General features: G+C 45.9%; 1 protein-coding gene across 1 annotated transcript in view; it reads left to right on the top strand.

Moving 5' to 3' along the window:
- LOC311241964 (amphoterin-induced protein 2-like) overlaps positions 1 to 18,313 on the top strand; it is a gene marked incomplete at its 5' end in the record, with an annotated part of 38,060 nt that extends 19,747 nt beyond the window's left edge. Inside the window, 2 exons of the mRNA XM_084330922.1 lie at positions 15,225 to 15,317; positions 16,552 to 18,313. Of these exons, the coding sequence (XP_084187048.1) occupies positions 15,225 to 15,317; positions 16,552 to 18,181 (1,723 nt within the window). The 3' untranslated portion in view covers positions 18,182 to 18,313. The remainder of the gene's footprint in view (positions 1 to 15,224; positions 15,318 to 16,551) is intronic.
- Between the last annotated feature and the right edge of the window lie 413 nt (positions 18,314 to 18,726).

Below are 18,726 nucleotides of genomic sequence, written 5' to 3'. Positions count from 1 at the left end.
TGAAATATGACTATTATGTTGGAATCCGGGCGCGATTTGAAGCGGTCTAGCCAGTAGCGTCAAGAATATCTGTAGCCGCATTTCGCGGAGACGCTCTCTGATTGGCCGACGCCAGTATTTTTTTCCGTAGCAGAATTTCACAGAGACGATCTCTGATTGGCCTAATCCAATTTCTAATGTTCCAATTCTAGGTTATTCCTTCCTAGGTTGGTCGGTGGAGATAGTTGTGTTGTTGTGAGAATGATGCAGGCAGCTGTTTGTCTTAGACGAGCGTGCCGTGACTGCAAGTTCTTTAGACTGTTAAGCTTAGGCACTCTTTCAAAGTTGGTTAAGGTTAGAGTTTGTCTTAGAGCATGGCGATAGAACGCCAGGTAGTTTGCAGTCTGTTCGAGCGGAAATGGACAAAGGAATGTACTTGTGTTGTGCTAACGAGCTAACACTTGGCTAACAAGCTATATCATGGCGGATGCAGTCTGGAGACAGACTACAGTGGACAGTGGTCTGGAATACATCATCAGTGGATTATACACGTTTATCAAGCTCTCCTGCCCTGGACGTTTCAACTAAACAGTGAGTCTCTCTCTCTCTCTCTCTCTCTCTCTCTCTCTCTCTCTCTCTCTCTCTCTCTCTCTCTCTCTCTCTCTCTCTCTCTCTCTGTGGTTAACGTTAACGTTTGTAAATAGTTTTTTTTAGGAGCAGTACTGTTAGGCTACTGCTGGCCATTCATGAAGCGAGACATTGCTGATTGTTTATTTATTTTATAACACAAGACTATGACTACCAACTGCCTAGCCAGCCGTGTATCAATCTTGGATGCAATAATAACGTTACCACCACACTGATGTCGATGGCTCATTGATTTAACTACTGCAGCTCTCTCGGATTGAAAATACGTGGATTATGGCTTGTTCAATATCGTCTATGTTTGAATGAATGAGAACTTTATTAACAGATTGCAGAATGGGTACAATACAGTACGGCTCAATACACACAATTGTTAAGGGGATGCAGAGAAAGACGTTTGTCTTGTTTACATCAGGGTCCCAGATTTTCGATTCATATCGATAGTTTAATAGCTAGCCTTGGCTCGTTTAACAATATGCAAAATATGTGTACAGCCCTGTACTCATACTGAAGTTATTCTTGGTATATAATAGGTCTGATTGTGTAACGAATCGATTCCACGTCGCGCTGTGTGTGAGAGAGAGAATGAGAGAGGGAGAGATCTGCCTGTGTTTGGAGACGTGCGAGTTTTGTTTCTAACTTTTCTATTTATATATTGTGTTTCAAGTTGTGAATTAGAGTCTAGACTATACTTTATTTGACTGGTTGTGTGTTGTTGTAGTAACAGCTGAGCGACTCGTTCATAAGAGCCGATTCATTGCCGTGAGCGTGAGTCGAATCGCTCACGTCTTGCCATGAGTCTGTTGCGTGGTACTGTACTGTACATGTTTGCAAAATGTTTGGTATAGCGCCCCTAGTGGCGAAGTACCCACCGGCCGCCACCGGCCTTGCCCACGTGGCGCAGTGGGCAAGGCGCTCGCAACGAATGCTGGAGACTAGGCTCGAACAAGATGCCTCCTGTTCGAGCCCCGCTCTCCACATTGCTTTCAGTTTAGCTGGTCGTCCACAGTAATACACATTGGCCGTATTACGGGGAGGGAAACTGAAGGGTGGGGATTGGGCGTTGTGGACAGCGACTCCTACAGGTCGGTTGGTGCGCCTGCGCAGTAGAATCAAGAAGCGACGGGGGCGGGGCCCCTCCAAAGCCCAGACCCCCGACGCTGAGAGATCGAGCTGCGCAGGTGAAAAGATGCGACGGCTGTTACCTCGAGTATCGGAGGGGACTCGTGCTATGTATGACTTAGTCCACATTGCAGCCGGCTTGTGGGAGGCAAGAAACAACGTTCAAAGACAGGGGAGGGTTGAATTGGACGATATGAAAATTGGGATGGGAGAAAAAAATTTAAAATGGGAGAAAAAGTGGATAAAAAAAACATTTCATGTAAGCTCACAGTTTCAGTCATTTAGATTAGATTGTCATCATGCAGCACAAGAACAGACCAACGAAAAGACGTTTGAGAAGTGAGTGCAAATGTAACTGTCATGGTTACATAGGGGGACTCTGATGTAAACAGGGGGACCCTGATGTAAACAAGACAAACGTCTTTCTCAGGTCTGCATCCCCTTAACAATTGTGTGTATTGAGCCGCACTGTATTGTACCCATTCTGCAATCTGTTAAATAAAGTTTTCATTCATTCATTCATTCATTCATTCATTCATTCATTCATTAATTTATTCATTCATTCATTCATTCATTCATTCATTCATTCATTCATTCATTCATGGTTCCTGCCGGGCCATGTTCTTTCTCTCTCTCTCTCTCTCTCTCTCTCTCTCTCTCTCTCTCTCTCTCTCCCTCTCTCTCTCTCTCTCTCTCTCTCTCTCTCTCTCCGCTCTCTTTATTGATTAAGTAGGTGCAGGTGTGGTGTTCAGCGTGGCAGCTGACCTGACCTCTGTGGGCCTATTACGTCAGGGATATAACCCCGCCCCAGATGCTGAGAGGCTGCCCGATCGTAAACTCTTGTTTGTTACCAGTTAGTCGTGTTACTTTGCTCTTGTTCCCTAATCTGATACATCTAGTTGTTCGCCTGGATCTCATGTTCTTTGACCGTGCCTACCTCTATGCTCTCGTCTTTCTCCCCAGCCTGCTTGGTGAAGTCCTGGAGACACTGGCTGGTTCACAAGGACCTGCTCTGAACCCTCGCCTGTCTGACGATTCTCTGTGCTCTACTCCGTCTTGACCCCTGCCTGGCTGACTATCCCGTACCCGCTCTGACCCCTGCCTGGCTGACTATCCCGTACCCGCTCTGACCCCTGCCTGGCTGACTATCCCGTACCCGCTCTGACCCCTGCCTGGCTGACTATCCCGTACCCGCTCTGACCCCTGCCTGGCTGACTATCCTGTACCCGCTCTGACCCCTGCCTGGCTGACTATCCCGTACCCGCTCTGACCCCTGCCTGGCTGACTATCCCGTACCCGCTCTGACCCCTGCCTGGCTGACTATCCCGTACCCGCTCTGACCCCTGCCTGGCTGACTATCCTGTACCCGCTCTGACCCCTGCCTGGCTGACTATCCCGTACCCGCTCTGACCCCTGCCTGGCTGACTATCCCGTACCCGCTCTGACCCCTGCCTGGCTGACTATCCCGTACCCGCTCTGACCCCTGCCTGGCTGACTATCCCGTACCCGCTCTGACCCCCGTCTGTCTGACTCTCTTGCCCCCGCGCACACCCTGGACTATATGAGTACATTCCCCGTGTATCGACCCCTGCCTGGACACTGACCATTCTTGTTTTATCAAGACCTGTCTGCCGTTTCTCTTTGTCTGCACATTGGGTTCCAAACTAAACTGTGATAGTAACAGTAAAGTGCAATAGTTATATACAATGTACAGGTGATTAAACTGGGTCTAAAATATCTAAATTAGTACTACTGAGTAATAGTGCTAATCAGATGTACTGTATGTACAGAATTGTAGTATTAATATGTACAGTGATACAGGTATAAAGACACTATGGTAGTAGGTCATACTGGCCAGCAGCGTAACTACATATGGATATAGTATCTACAGATATGTAAAAAGGAGTATGCAGGTATGTACAGACAGATGTGGTTAGATATATATATATACAGGGAGAATAAGAATAAATATATATACATATGGTATATACAGCATTATTGTACATGCTATCATACAGATATATCATACAAATATAATCAGCTCCCAGTAGAAATTCACAGAGACAGGTTATGTCAATGCCTTTGTAATCAAACCAATATATATCTATATATCATGTATATTTTGCAGGGATTTCTATTAGAGAGCAAACCTGCATGGGTTGGCCGTCGCCGGTAACGATCCCAAACTACAGCGTGTGGTGGAGAGTGTTCTGTTGATTACTGACAAGTCAAGAGCTTCAATATGTTTTTGCACCACAGTTTTTGTATTTCCTATAACACTATTGAAGAGAATTATTTATAATAATAATAATAATAGTATTGTTTGTTAGCTAAGTTGTTTATTTGTTTTAATTCTTTAGTGTGCACTTTACATGTCTTCTTAATTTTCTTTGAAAGTAAATTTGCACATTATTTTATTGTTTGTTATTGTTGTTATTATTATTATTATTATTATTGTTTGTTAGCTAAGTTGTTTATTTGTTTAAATTCTTTAGTGTGCACTTTACATTTCTTCTTAGCTCTTGTTGTTGTTTGTAATAAATAAAGGTGCAGTACTTTACTGTATAACTGTTAAGATGTTTTGATTTTTTGGAGGGGGGGGGGGGGCGCAGTGGTGAAGCTTGCCTATAGGGCGCCAAATGTGCTCGGCCCGGCCCTAATGATACTCACACAGTCTCAGTACCTCAGAACTGAACATTAGCACCAGAGAGTAGATTTGTAATTGAAACCAAGCTTGAATGTCTAATGTCTGTAGTAACAAAGAATGAATGTTATCGCCGCTCTCTGCTCCAGTACCTCTGGACGTGGGAGTGGTGTGGAAACTGTGCCAGTCGCCAAGTTTTAAGATAAGATATTCCTGAATTGATCCCCTTGGGGAAATTAAGGAAATAATGGGAGAGAATTAAAGGGAGAGAATTAAAGGGAGAGAATGGTTTTCTCTATTTTCCTTCTCTGTCTTTTCCTTCCTTTGATTTGCGTCTCTTTTCACTGAGACACAGATATATGAGTTAAGCCAGGGGTTCTCAAACTTTTTTATATCACAACCCCATTTCATTTAGGATTTATTTTTGCGACCCCACACTTAAAAACCTCTTAACTCAATCCGTGCCAGACCCGATGATAGTCGGGTTAACTCGCCGACGCTTGAGCGCCAGACCCGAGTATAGTCGGGTTTTCATCGTTATTTATTTTATTCGATATTTCCATTCATTACAGGCACACAGACATCTGGGTTAACATGGGGAATCATCCTGAGAATGCCAAAGTGCAATACCGGCCGCATCCACCCAGGTGGCAGTATCGAGCACCCTTTGAAACATTATATCTTGGCCTGTGCGTCAATCAAAAGTCTCCGGTCGGATTTCTATTGGTCGGGCAATACTGGAACTCGCGATCAGATAATTGGAATATTCTTTTTGGGGTACATAAGGGCTATATGATATCAATCCTGCTGTGATCCAATCATGACTTCACCTCGATCACAACATGTGTCTGTAACGTTACTCCACAGCATATGCCGTTGGTGACGATCAAAGCATCAAAAAACGACCCCCCCCCCCCACCCTTTCATGCATTCATGATGAAACATAATACAGATAATATAGATGTGATTTTGAAACAGTAGCGTGTACAGGCGAGAAATGGCAACGTTTTTAGTGAATTGCACGTATTGCTGCATAGCATAGTTTTCTGGGATTAGACAGGATTACTCTAAAACTATAGTCATATTCACCACGGTATAAAACGGGAATGTATGGATGAAAAAAATATTTCTTTAACACATATTGAACGATAGATAGTCGATGTCAAATGGGCCATAGTATTGTATCCATCACATCACGCATATCGCTGTGGCGTCCATTGAGTTAACAGGCGCCCCCAAAAGTGTAGATTTTTAGTTTTTTAAATGAACTTTTAGTGCTAATGAAATAGAGTAACATAGGTCTGAACTTGAGTTGAACTAAAACGTGTGTACTCACGTTTTCTGTAGTAGTTGCAATATCCAAAAGTATATTTCCCCAAAAATTGGTATGGCTGAAAAAACACCCTGGGTCCATAGCCTGAAGTCTTCTGTAGTACATGTCCAAAGGTTTCCATTTTCCATAGACTCCAATGCATTTGGTGAATTTTTTACTTCTTGTTTTCGCTTGTGACTTTTCACCTAGATCCCAGATTCGCTCATCCCCACATGGGGTATCATTGGAAAGCCACACTCATTGGTTACAACCTTGTCCAATCATTTTCGAGATTGCCAAATGATTGACGGAGGTAGAGCCTCAGGAGCCGGGAGTGGTATTCGAAAAAATAAAAGGTCTGCTAAAGACTTTGGCGCATGCCAAAATATCACATATCGGCATGTACTCGAGAACCGCTGAACGGATTTTGTCGCCTGAAACGGCAATCGGGGCTTTAATTCGATATATATATTGTAATAAAAAGATATGCACACTCGAGCCGCTAGAGGTCGCCAAAGTGGCGTGTCGCACCGGTGGGTAAATCATGCTCAAGAGGGCCCACATGTGTGCCGTTGCATGTTTTAAGAGGTTTTTAATGTGCGTAATTTCAACATGGAATTAAGGAATATCAAAATAAAAGCACATGTTGTTGAACTTGATGATGCATATTTATTAGAACATTTTATTACAGCACTATGTTATCAATACACATTTATAAAACAAGGCATATTTAGCCAAAATATGTTGCCAGAACATAAAAAAGAAATAACAAAAAAATTATGTATTATAAAAAGAAACATTTAAAACGATGCTATGCTATTGTTCTATATGGTGCAATACGGTCCTCACATGGTCACAGACTCAGACACACAGACACACAGACACACAGACACACAGACACACACACAGACACACACACACACACACACACAGACACACACACACACACACACACACAGACAGACACATAGACACACAGACACACAGACACACAGACACACACAGACACACAGACACACACAGACACACAGACACAGAGACTCACAGACACACACACACACACACACACACAGACACATAGACACAGACACACAGACACACACACACACACACGCACGCACGCACGCACACACACGCACGCACGCACGCACACACACACACACACACACACACACACACACACACACACACACACACACACACACACACACACACACACACACACACAGACACACACACACACACACACACACACACAGACTCACAGACACACAGACACACACACACACACACACACACACACACACACACACACACACACACACACACACACACACACACACACACACACACACACACACACACACACACACACACACACACACACAGACACATAGACACACAGACACACAGACACACACACACAGACACACAGACACACAGACACACACAGACACACAGACTTTGTTTTGTCCAGGACCCCAGGAAGACTAGAGGCTCTTTCATGTGTCTCTAATGGGGATCCTTTAATAAACATAAACATAAACAGACTCACAGACTCACAGACACACAGTGTCATAGATGGGAAGTTAATTCACTGCGAGCCGCAGCCAGGATTAGAGTGAGTGAGTGAGTGAGTGAGTGAGTGAGTGAGTGAGTGAGTGAGTGAGTGAGTGAGTGAGTGAGTGAGTGAGTGAGTGAGTGAGTGTGTGTGTGAGTGAGTGAGTGAGTCAGAAAGTGAGTGAGTGAGTGAGTGAGTGAGTGAGTGAGTGAGTGAGTGAGTGAGTGAGTGAGTGAGTGAGTGAGTGAGTGAGTGAGTGAGTGAGCGAGTCAGTGAGTGAGTGAGTGAGTGAGTGAGTGAGTGAGTGAGTGAGTGAGTGAGTGAGTGAGTGAGTGAGTGAGTGAGTGAGTGAGTGAGTGAGCGAGTGTGTGATTGAGTGAGTGAGTGAGTGAGTGAGTGAGTGAGTGAGCGAGTGTGTGAGTGAGTGAGTGAGTGAGTGAGCGAGTGTGTGAGCGAGTGTGTGAGTGAGCGAGTGAGTGAGTGAGTGAGTGAGTGAGTGAGTGAGTGAGTGAGTGAGTGAGTGAGTGAGTGAGTGAGTGAGCGAGTTAGAGAGTGAGTGAGTGAGTGAGTGAGTGAGTGAGTGAGTGAGTGAGTGAGTGAGTGAGTGAGTGAGTGAGTGAGTGAGTGAGTGAGTGAGTGAGTGAGTGAGTGAGTGAGTGAGACCAGGTATTAGTGCCTCGCAAAGAGCAGATAGGAGATTTCCCCCACTTTCTTTTATGCGGATAGGAGGTTTTGTTCTTCGGCCATCGATAGTGGTTTCATTAATTTCAAGTGTTCAGTGGTTCAAAAGTAATTCCACAGTCACCTTGACACAGTCACAGCTGCCAGCTGAAACAAGCTAATCAAGGTTATTTTCTCACAACAGACGGCCTCTTGGGATTCGCTTGCGTTCAAAGGGTCTGCTTGACCACTGCTTGACCTCAGCTTCAAGCCCAGCTGTGTGGATACTGAATGTATGTATATCCACTTCTCTGAGTAGGCATCATTGTTTTATAATCATGCTATCATTGCTATTGCCTATACATACACCTGACACTTTATAACTCTGTACATTTAGATATATTTATTCCTACCATATATATTTATCCTCATCTGTCTGTACATACCTGCATATAATCCTTTTTACATATCTGTAGATTCTATATCTACTATATCTATATTACCTACTCTTACTAGTTATGCTGCTGGCCAGTATGACTTACTACCATAGTGTCTTTATACCTGTATCACTGTACATATTAATACTACAACTCTGTACATACATCTGATTAGCACTATTACTCAGTAGCACTAATTTATATATTTTATATCCAGTTTAATCACCTGTACATTGTATATTACTATTGCACTTTACTGTTACATTTGCACTTGTGCTGTATGATGACAATACATTTGAATCTAATCTAATCAAATTTTGTAGTAGTACTGTCTTTATTTATTTGTCTCTGGTTGGATGCCAAACTTATTTTCGTTGTACTGTACTGTAATCCTCTAATAGTCTAATAATCTAATCTTTATACATGCAATAATATACAATGTAGATATTCATTTTTTTGTCATTGGAAGGAGCTGAATAGAAAAAGAGAGTTCATATAAAATGACATGTTTAACTTTTTGGGTCGTTGGAGGAGAATGTCGTTGTATAGGTAGAACTAGAAATGCTGTTGCACTTGGTGGCACGGTGGTGTTGTGGTTAACACTGTCGCCTCACAGCTAGAAGGTCCAGGGTTCGATTCCCGCTTGGGGACCATGGTTTCCGCGTTGCCAGGTACCCAGGTGGGGTATCTCCCAGGCCTTTCTGTGTGGAGTTTGCATGTTCTCCCCGTGCGCTAAGGGTTTCCCCCCCGATAAGATGAAACCAATGGAAAACCATGCAGAACAGATCGCTAACGCTGTCGGCGCCCCTAACGAAGACGGACAGGAGCACTTGGATTGGTCCCCGGGCGCGGCGCACGCTGCAGTCTGCTCCCGGATGTCCTTGGGGGGAAGGACAACGGGCGACTCAGTGCATGTGTGTGTGTGTGTGTGTGTGTGTGTGTGTGTGTGTGTGTGTGTGTGTGTGTGTGTGTGTGTGTGTGTGTGTGTGTGTGTGTGTGTGTGTATTATAAATAGTGGAGTGCATGATTTCATATGATCTTGTATATGTTGTGATATATGTATATATATCACAACATATACAAGATCATATGAAATCATGCACTCCACTATTTATAATTTATTCCACTAAATAACCTTCCTTATACTACTACTACCTACTATACTAATATGTCTCTACTACTATGCACTCAACACTGCAGCATCCAAGTTTCAACACTGTTTGATGAACATTGCTACTCAGCTGTAAGAGTTGTACCCTTCCTGATGACTTGTCGTACAGAACGTGATATATATATGATCTTGTATATGTCTGTTTGATATTATGTTGTATATGTCTGTTTGATATTATGTTGTAAATGTATTGTTTCATATGATCTTGTATATATATTTTCATATGGTATATGTATTGTTTCATATGATTTTGTATATATATTTTCATATGGTATATGTATTGTTTCATATGATCTTGTATATATATTTTCATATGGTGTATGTACTGTTTCATATGATCTTGTATATGTATTGTTTCATATGATCTTGTATATATATTTTCATATGGTGTATGTACTGTTTCATATGATCTTGTATATGTACTGTTTCATATGATCTTGTACTGTTTCATATGATCTTGTACTGTTTCATATGATCTTGTATATGTACTGTTTCATATACTGTTTGATATGATGTATGTACTGTTTCATATGATCTTGTATATATATTTTCATATGGTATATCAAGTTTCTTTAATAGTTGTCATACAGAAGTACAGAATACTTTTATACAAAATGCTTCTTTCTGTTACGCTCCAGAGACTGTGCTAGACAAAAGATAAGTATGAAATAAAATAGTATAGCATGTAAAATAGAAGTAAAAAATAGAAGTCACGTACGTAGACACAGTGTTCAGTATATACATATGTACAATGTTCAATGCAGAATAGAAGTAACTGAGTTACCATACAATATACAATATACTATGCAATATACTAATATACAATATACTATATAGTGCAAAGCAGAAATGGGATGAGGTACAATTTAGGCACAATTTACGGTAAGGTGTACTGAGGTATGGGTTTTAGTGCAAATCCTTTACCAATAAATATAAAGTGTGTTTAGGTGTTCTAAAGTGTGGAGAGTGGGTGCTGCAGTGTGTTGTTTGTTTAAAGTGAGTGTGTGCGTGTGGATGTGTGTGTTGTGAGTGCATTTGATGGTTGTTACATAGTGTTATTGTTCGTTGAGCAACCTGATGGCCTGGGGATAGAAGCTTCTTCTGAGTCTTTCTGTGCTTGCCATGAGACTCCGGTATCGCTTGCCTGACCGCAGCAGTTCAAAGAGGCAGTTGTTTGGGTGGCTGGAGTCCTTGATAATTCTCTTAGCCTTACCCCTGCACCGCTTGTTGTAAATGTTCTGGAGAGTGGGAAGCCCCCCTCCAATTGTGCGTTCGGCTGAACGTGCCACTCTCTATAGTCTGCTACGGTCTTGTGCGGTGCTATTCCCAAACCAGAGGTGATATTGCCAGTCAGGATGCTCTCTATTGTACATGAGTAGAAGTTCTTAAGGATCTTCTGACTGACTTGGAACTTCCTTAGGCGCCTGAGGAAGTAGAGGCGTTGTCGTGCCTTCTTCACAACACTGTCAATGTGTGTGGTCCATGTCAAGTCCTCGGATATGTGGACTCTGAGGTACTTAAAACTGTTCACTCTCTCAACCGGTGCCCCATCGATGCTGAGGGGGCTGTAGTCCCTGACCCCCGACCTCCTAAAGTCCACAATCATCTCCTTTGTTTTACTGACGTTCAGGGAGAGGCTGTTCTCCTGGCACCATCCCGCCAGGACCTTGACCTCTTCCAGGTAGGCCCTCTCGTCGTTTGCAGAGATCAGGCCCACCACTACTGTGTCGTCAACAAATTTGATGATTGTGTTGTTGTTCCGCTGAGCCACACAGTCATGTGTGTACAGGGAGTAGAGGAGGGGACTCAGAACACTGCCCTGGGGGGCCCCTATGTTGAGGGTGATGGATGAGGAGGTGCAGTTGCCTGCTCTCACCACCTGGGGTCTGCCCGTCAGGAAGTCCAAGACCCACTGGCAGAGGTCATAGTTCAAGCCCAGGTCCCTGAGCTTGGCTATGAGTTTGGAGGGGACTATGGTATTGAATGCTGAGCTGTAGTCAATGAATAGCATTCTCACATAGTTCCCCTGCCTCTTGTCCAGGTGTGATGTTGCTGTGTGTAGCACATGGGCTATGGCGTCCTCCGTGGACCTGTTGGGGCGGTATGCAAATTGCAGGGGGTCCAAGTTGATGGGGAGGGAGGAGCAGATGTAGCCCTTTACTAGCTTCTCAAAGCACTTCATGGCTATGGAGGTGAGAGCTACAGGGCGGTAGTCGTTGAGCAGGCTTGGATTTTTTAGGTACAGGGATGATAGTGGACTTCTTCAGACAGGTGGGGATGACAGCCTGTTCTAAGGACAGGTTAAATATGTCAGTGAATACCGGGGCCAGTTGGTCGGCACAGGCTTTTAGGACGCGGCCGGGGATGCCGTCCGGTCCTGCTGCCTTCCTGATATTCACTTTTTTAAAGGTCCTCCTCACCTCATGTTCTGTTACCCTGAACACTGAGTCTCCATCAGCAGACCCCCCCCCCCTCCATTGCAGTGGCTTGTAGGCTGGTGTTGTTATTCCCAGCCTCAAACCTCGCATAGAAAGTATTGAGATCATTTGCTAAGGAGATGTCACTGTTCAGTTTGAGGGAGGTGCCTTTGTAATCTGTCATCGTTTTGAGGCCCTGCCACATAGCTCTGGAGTCAGCCTGTTCAATTTTATTCCTATAGCGCCGTTTTGCTTCTATATGTACTGCTTCATATGATCTTGTACTGTTTCATATGGCACTGTACTGTATGTGTTATTGTCTGATGAGTACAGTCCTGTGAGAATTAAGTTTAAGTGATTAGAAAGCTCTGCAGTCATTCTGACACTTGATCTCATATCTGAAAGCTGAAATCGCTGTGACTTTCCGAGTCTCTAATGAAATGAACTTGAAAGGTTGTCTCTCTTGTTCACAGGCAGACATTGCACGTGTTTCTTTGCACGTTGCATCATTTTGCTTCATTCCCGTTTTCAAAAACGGTCATCTGTTCATTTTAGAGCAGGGGTCTAAAACTCAATTTACTTGGGGGCCGCTGGAGGTAGAGTCTGGGTGAGGCTGGGCCGCATCAAATATTCCACAAAAAAAGGGTTTCAAGTATTCCAAAAAAAAGTACAACTGATCCAATCTTCTCAATCTTTAGCAATAACATTTCAGAACATGAACAGTTCTTCAGAACATGAACGGTTCTTCAGAACATAGGCTTCTCAGTGGTGTCAGTGGACTCATCCACAGCTATGGAAATGCACTGTGCATTTTTTTATTCTATCACAAAGCTGTTTAATCAAATCACCAGCCAGTATTTCAGTTATTCTGGTTGCTGTGCTATCTGAGGAGGATTTGCTTTTGTTTGCCTTCAAACATGGTCTCCATCACTTCAGTCATACATTATTTTATTAGGCATAAAATAAAATATTGTTTGTTTCCTGTTGGTTGTCAGTTAAGGCCATGGGTAGGTAGGGAATTTATTTTATTCTTTCCCAGGGCGACTATGGATAGGGAATTTCTTTATTTAATTAAAATGTTCACAACAACATGGATGCATGTACTCTGCTAGCATGTTTAATATCCATAATACTAAAGGTTTGACTAAGATTTGTATGAAACTTTATTGTAAACTCATAAAATGTATTATGTAGGGGGCCGCAAAATATCATCCAGCGGGCCACAATTGGCCCGTGGGCCGCGAGTTTGAGACTCCTGTTTTAGAGGCTATAATGCCCTTGAGGCTGTCTCCAGCTATAGTCATTCATAATTTCAACAATAAACCTTATGCAACACAATCGTATGTGTCAGCAATAAAACATCACAGGCCAATTTGAATTCTTACAGTGAATGAGAAAAGATAAGAAAAGGGCATCAAGGCACTAAAGTATTTTAATGACCACAGATGGCTGGTCATGAATAGACCTGCACCTGTCTTGCCAAGCTTTCATTAATATCCAAACCAACAATCCAATACTGAGTCAGCTTTAATTAGACATTTTCATCACAATGCCCCTTTTTTGTGTAGACCCAACCGTCTACACTTAATCAGTGCTCGGTTTGTACAAATAACACTGGTATTAGTTCATTTTAAGGCCCTTTATTGGTAAGCTGCCTCCTTATACAGTACTTACTACATCATTAATCATAAAATCAAATACAATTTATTCGTAAGGCCAAACAACACACGTTAATGTCCCCAACTGAACATTTTGAAATATTTTAAAATAGAGCTGATGGCGGATCTATTTGAGGCATGGGGCGTGGGGGCGGCGCAGAGAGGGTCACATCCTCCCGGTCATCATCACAGGACGTCCACTACGTATACTACATCATTATTGGTAAGCTACCTCCGTATACTAATCATTATTGGTAAGCTACCTTTTTATACTACATCATTATTGGTAAGCTACCTCCTTATACTACATCATTATTGGTAAGCTACCTCCTTATACTACATCATTATTGGTAAGCTACCTCCTTATACTACATCATTATTGGTAAGCTACCTCCTTATACTACATCATTATTGGTAAGCTACCTCCTTATACTACATCATTATTGGTAAGCTACCTCCTTATACTACATCATTATTGGTAAGCTACCTCCTTATACTACATCATTATTGGTAAGCTACCTCCTTATATTACATCATTATTGGAGTGGTATGTTGGTACCTATGGAACGCGTTCTAGTGACTGGCTGGTCCTTAAGGTCCAGTTTGCTCTGAACAGGGTAAATCTGCATTTGCTATGATGCCCCTCTAGCTCATGGAATGAACTCCAACAGTAATTTTTTTCCCACTTTTTCTCCTCTTTTTTCTATTTTCTCCCATCCCAATTTCGCTGTGCCAATTCTCCCCTCCCCTGTCTCGAACGTTGCTCGCATATGCCCCCCACTGGCCGGTTGTAGGGAGGATAGAAGCCTTGCATCACGTGTCCCCTCCGATACACGAGGAGGCAGCCTGTCACATCTTTACACCTGCCAGCGCGGACTCTCATTGGCGAGGTGTAACGTGTGGGAGGCTCACACACTACCCCTGTCATTTCCTGTCCTTGCTGTGCAGGCGCCCTGACCGACCTGTAGGAGTCGCTGTCCACAATGTCCAGATTACCACCCATCGACTTCCACCCGCTAACTCTGCCAATTGAGTTAATATGGCGGCCGCCGACAGCCGGATCGAACCCGGTGTCTCTGAACTCAACTCCAATAGTCCTTAAAGCTTGAGATTCTCCCCTCTGTTGCAGAGTTTAAAACCTTGATCTCCAACCTTTGTCAATCAAGTTGTACGTGTTTTAATTGATTTATTATCCTTACTTTTGTCTTATTGTTATGATTTGATATGCTGTGTGATTTGATATGCTATATTTTGCCTAACTCTGTATGTACAGTCGACGTGGCTGTAAATTAGGGAAACCTCCGTTGCCTTTCGAGTTTAAATAAAGGTTTGAAATTAAGAGAAAACTCAAATACGACATATGTCGAAGGGCCAGTTTTGATAAAAAATTATATATTAAATAATATATATTTTTTATCAATGAGAGGTGGTACTGATGCTGTGCGCAACAACTCCTCCTCTCCTCCTCTCTCTCCTCTCCTCCTCTCTCTTCCTCTCCTCCTCTCTCTCCTCCTCTCTCCTCCTCCCCTCTCCTCCTCTCCTCCTCTCTCCTCCTCTCCTCTTCTCTCCTCCTCTCTCTTCCTCTCTTCCTCTCCTCCTCTCTCCTCCTCTCTCTCAGCGTCCAGGCTACCGAGCGGATTGGCTCCCCGGCTGTTTGTTTTACGGTCGGCTCCTCCTCCTCCCTCACGGTGGTTTGCGAGCCGACCGCAAGGTGAGCGGTCCGTCCAGTCGCCCCCCGCTTGTTGTCGCCGGTAACACTTTCGTTTTGCGGTGGGCCGAGAACACACACCAGACGCAGCAGGACACTTTGTCGGTACTCGGTACCACGGCACGGGAAGTTGCCTCGGATCGAACCGCGGGACCCAGTTTCATTCACACAACGTCTTTTAAAAAGAAATTGCGCATTTGAAAATTAAAGCGGATGAACCCGGGCTGTCGGTTTGAATCCTCGAAGTGGTGGACGTACAGGTAAGCTCTTTTATTTACCGTACGTAACGGTTTATTCTCTACTTTGTAACCCTCATGGATCTCCATCAAAAGTCCGTTGCTGTCATTTGTTGTGAGGTTGTGAGGGGAGGGTAGAATGGAATAGAATAGAATAGACTATTAGGTGGAGCAACAGGAGGGTGCGATCATTTTAACAGGCATGGCAATCAGATATTAAAATATATATTTATGAGTTCACATTCATAACAATCTCTCACATTATATTATACGGCATGAATACCAGTATGGGAGAGGGCGGGGCACAACTTAACATATTTCGTTTTTTGATGAATAATGTAAAGGATCATTGGTGCAAACATAATGAATAATAACATAATAAATAATAACATATTGAATAATAATAACATAATGAATTCAATACAATTCTATATGTTGTATGAAGCGAATACACCTTTCAACCTAACTTAGCATTGTGTAGTAGGCTATAATATACATGGACACACATGTTTATCTATCTCTCCATCCATGGTTCTGGATCTATACGAGGAGATCATTTGCCCAGAGGGCTGGTTATGTGGCTGGAAGCACACTGACCCTGTGTAACTCCATGAACCTTATGTTTACCCCCCAGGTTAGGTCGTGCGCCGCTCTCCCCTATCGTACACGCCGTGATAGGGGTTTCAACCTATGCAATGATATTTGAACAGGACTTGCTGTACAGGTAACACACTGTATTCCGTTTAAAACATAAAAAAAATATGATTATTATTATAATAATAATTCTTTTTTACAATCGAACGGAAAGACAGATGAGATAAACTTACTTTGCAAGGGAAAAAATATTGACAATAATTTTTTTTTATTTGGGCTTTTCATTCCAATCTCCCTCTTTTTTGTTTCTTTTCTCTCCTTTCCCTCCTCCCACTCCTCCGCCTCCTGAAGGCAGTAAAGACATGAGCCGGGATCAGAGCTGCCCTGCGAACACGGCCCTGAGGCAGTAACCCGAGAGCCCCACCCGGGGGCGCAGGCGGAACCGGAGAATGCGTCCGCTCGCTCCGCAGCACCCGGCCGCCGCGCGGGACCTGGTCCTCCGCACGGCCCTGGCGCTCGTCCTCCTCCTCCTCCCCCCGCCCCTCGGCCCCCCCCCCCGCCGCCGCCTCCTCCGCGTCCGCCTGCCCGCTCGGCTGCTGCATCTGTGCCAGTGACATCATCTCCTGCAGCGGCTGCAACCTGTCCGCCGCGGTGACCTTCGACCTGCCGGGCTACGCCAGGAGACTGGACCTCAGCCACAACTCGCTGGTCCTGCTGCGCACCGACTGGCTGGCCCGTCTGCTGGCCCGCCTGGCCACGCTGGTCCTCAGCCGCAACGCCATCGCGCAGATCGAGCCCGACGCCTTCACGCTCACGCCCGGCCTGCGCCACCTGGACCTGTCCTGCAACCGGCTGGCCGCGCTGAACGCCTCCACCTTCTCCGGCCTGGCGGAGCTGCGGGTGCTGCTGCTGTTCGGGAACCAGGTGGGCCGGATCGACCCGGGGGCCTTCGGGGGCCTCGGCGGCCTGGAGAGGCTGTACCTGTCGGGGAACAGACTGCGGGCCTTCCCCCTGCAGGCGCTGTACCAGGGGGGCCCGCGCAACCTCACCTTCCTGGACCTGTCGGCCAACGGGATCTTCCAGGTGCCCGTCCAGAGCCTCCTCTCTCTGGACCCCCGGCGGCAGCGGGAGATCTATCTGCACGGGAACCCGCTGGCGTGTAACTGCGCCCTCGTCGCCATGTTGGAGTACTGGACCCTGAAGGAGTACCGGGCGGTGGTAGACTTCCAGGGCGAGTACCCGTGCAGGGGAGGGGGAGGCGGAGAGGGGGCAGGCCGGAGGCTGCACTGCCCGGGGAGCCAGCAGCAGCAAGGCGCGGCGGCGAGCGCTCCAGTCGTGGGAGACACCTACCAAATAGAGCCAGGGGATTGGCTACAGGTCCCATGTCCGGGGTTGGCTCCTCCCCTTCAGGACGAGCCCGTGGTCTTCTGGGTAACGCCCGGGGGAGGGGTCCTGCGCACGTCGACCGGCGACCCGAGCGGCCGCCTGAGGGTCCTCTCCAACGGCACCCTGGAGGTGCGCGGGGCGCAGGCGGGGGACTCCGGGACGTACGCCTGTGTGGCGGCCCGCCAGCGCCGCCCCAGGCCCTTCGACGCCCCCGAGGTGAGCGTCTGGGTGGGGAACGCCAGCGCGGCGGGCGGGGGCCCGAGGGGGGGCAGCGGGGGGGGCGGGGGAGGGGGGGAGCACTTCAACACGGCGTTCACCACCCTGGCGTCCTGCGTGGTCAGCATCGTGCTGGTGCTGCTCTACCTCTACCTCACGCCCTGCCGGTGCCGCGGGGGGGCCGGGGGGGGCGCGAGGCGCTGGGGGGGGCGCGCTCTGCTCCTCTGCTCGGACCCCCGGGAGGCGGACGCCAGGGAGAGACGTGTGGCGGACGGGAAGAGGGTGGCCTTCCTGGAGCCGCGGGACGACGATGAGGGCGGCGGCCAGTGTGGCCTGAAGACACCGGCTCCCGCCCCCCCCGCCACCGAGGGGATCCTGAAGAATGGAAGCAGGACAGTAGGACAGACCCTCACAGACCCCGCGCAGGTGGCGTAGCTCCCACAGAACTGGAGAGAGAAGAAGAAATCGCCACTGAATCGTTCCGGACTCTGCACTGGAGCGCTGTTATTATTATTATTATTATGTGTTTTATTTCATTTCCCCTTTATTTCACCAGGGAAGTCATTAGGAACCAATTCTTCTCATCTATGGCGAGACACTTGTGGGGAGGGGAGGGGGGGGGGGGGGTTGTAGAAGATAGAAGCTGGAAGATGGAAATAAATCAATAATAAGCACTAAACAATACGCACAGGAAAACACAGGCAGGCAGACTGTCAACAAACAGAGATGTGGAGGGGAAACCCCGCGAGAGCGACAACCAGTTAGAATTAGAAACGGCATCTTTGGAGGCAGAAATGGGAAATAGGTTTCTCCAGTTTTCGGGGTTTAACCCTTTCACTACTACACTACAGAAGGTTAACCCTTTCACTACCACACTATAGAAGGTTAACCTTTTTACTACCACACTACAGACGGTTAACCCTTTCACTACCACACTACAGCGGTCTTACTGGGTGCAGTGGTGTTGTGTTGAAGGGTGA

The sequence above is a fragment of the Notolepis coatsorum genome (genome assembly GCF_963971535.1).
Source record: "Notolepis coatsorum genome assembly, chromosome: 15".
NCBI classification, from domain to species: Eukaryota; Metazoa; Chordata; class Actinopteri; order Aulopiformes; family Paralepididae; genus Notolepis; species Notolepis coatsorum.
Note: the sequence above shows the minus strand (reverse complement) of the source record. Positions and strands in the feature narration are given on the sequence as shown.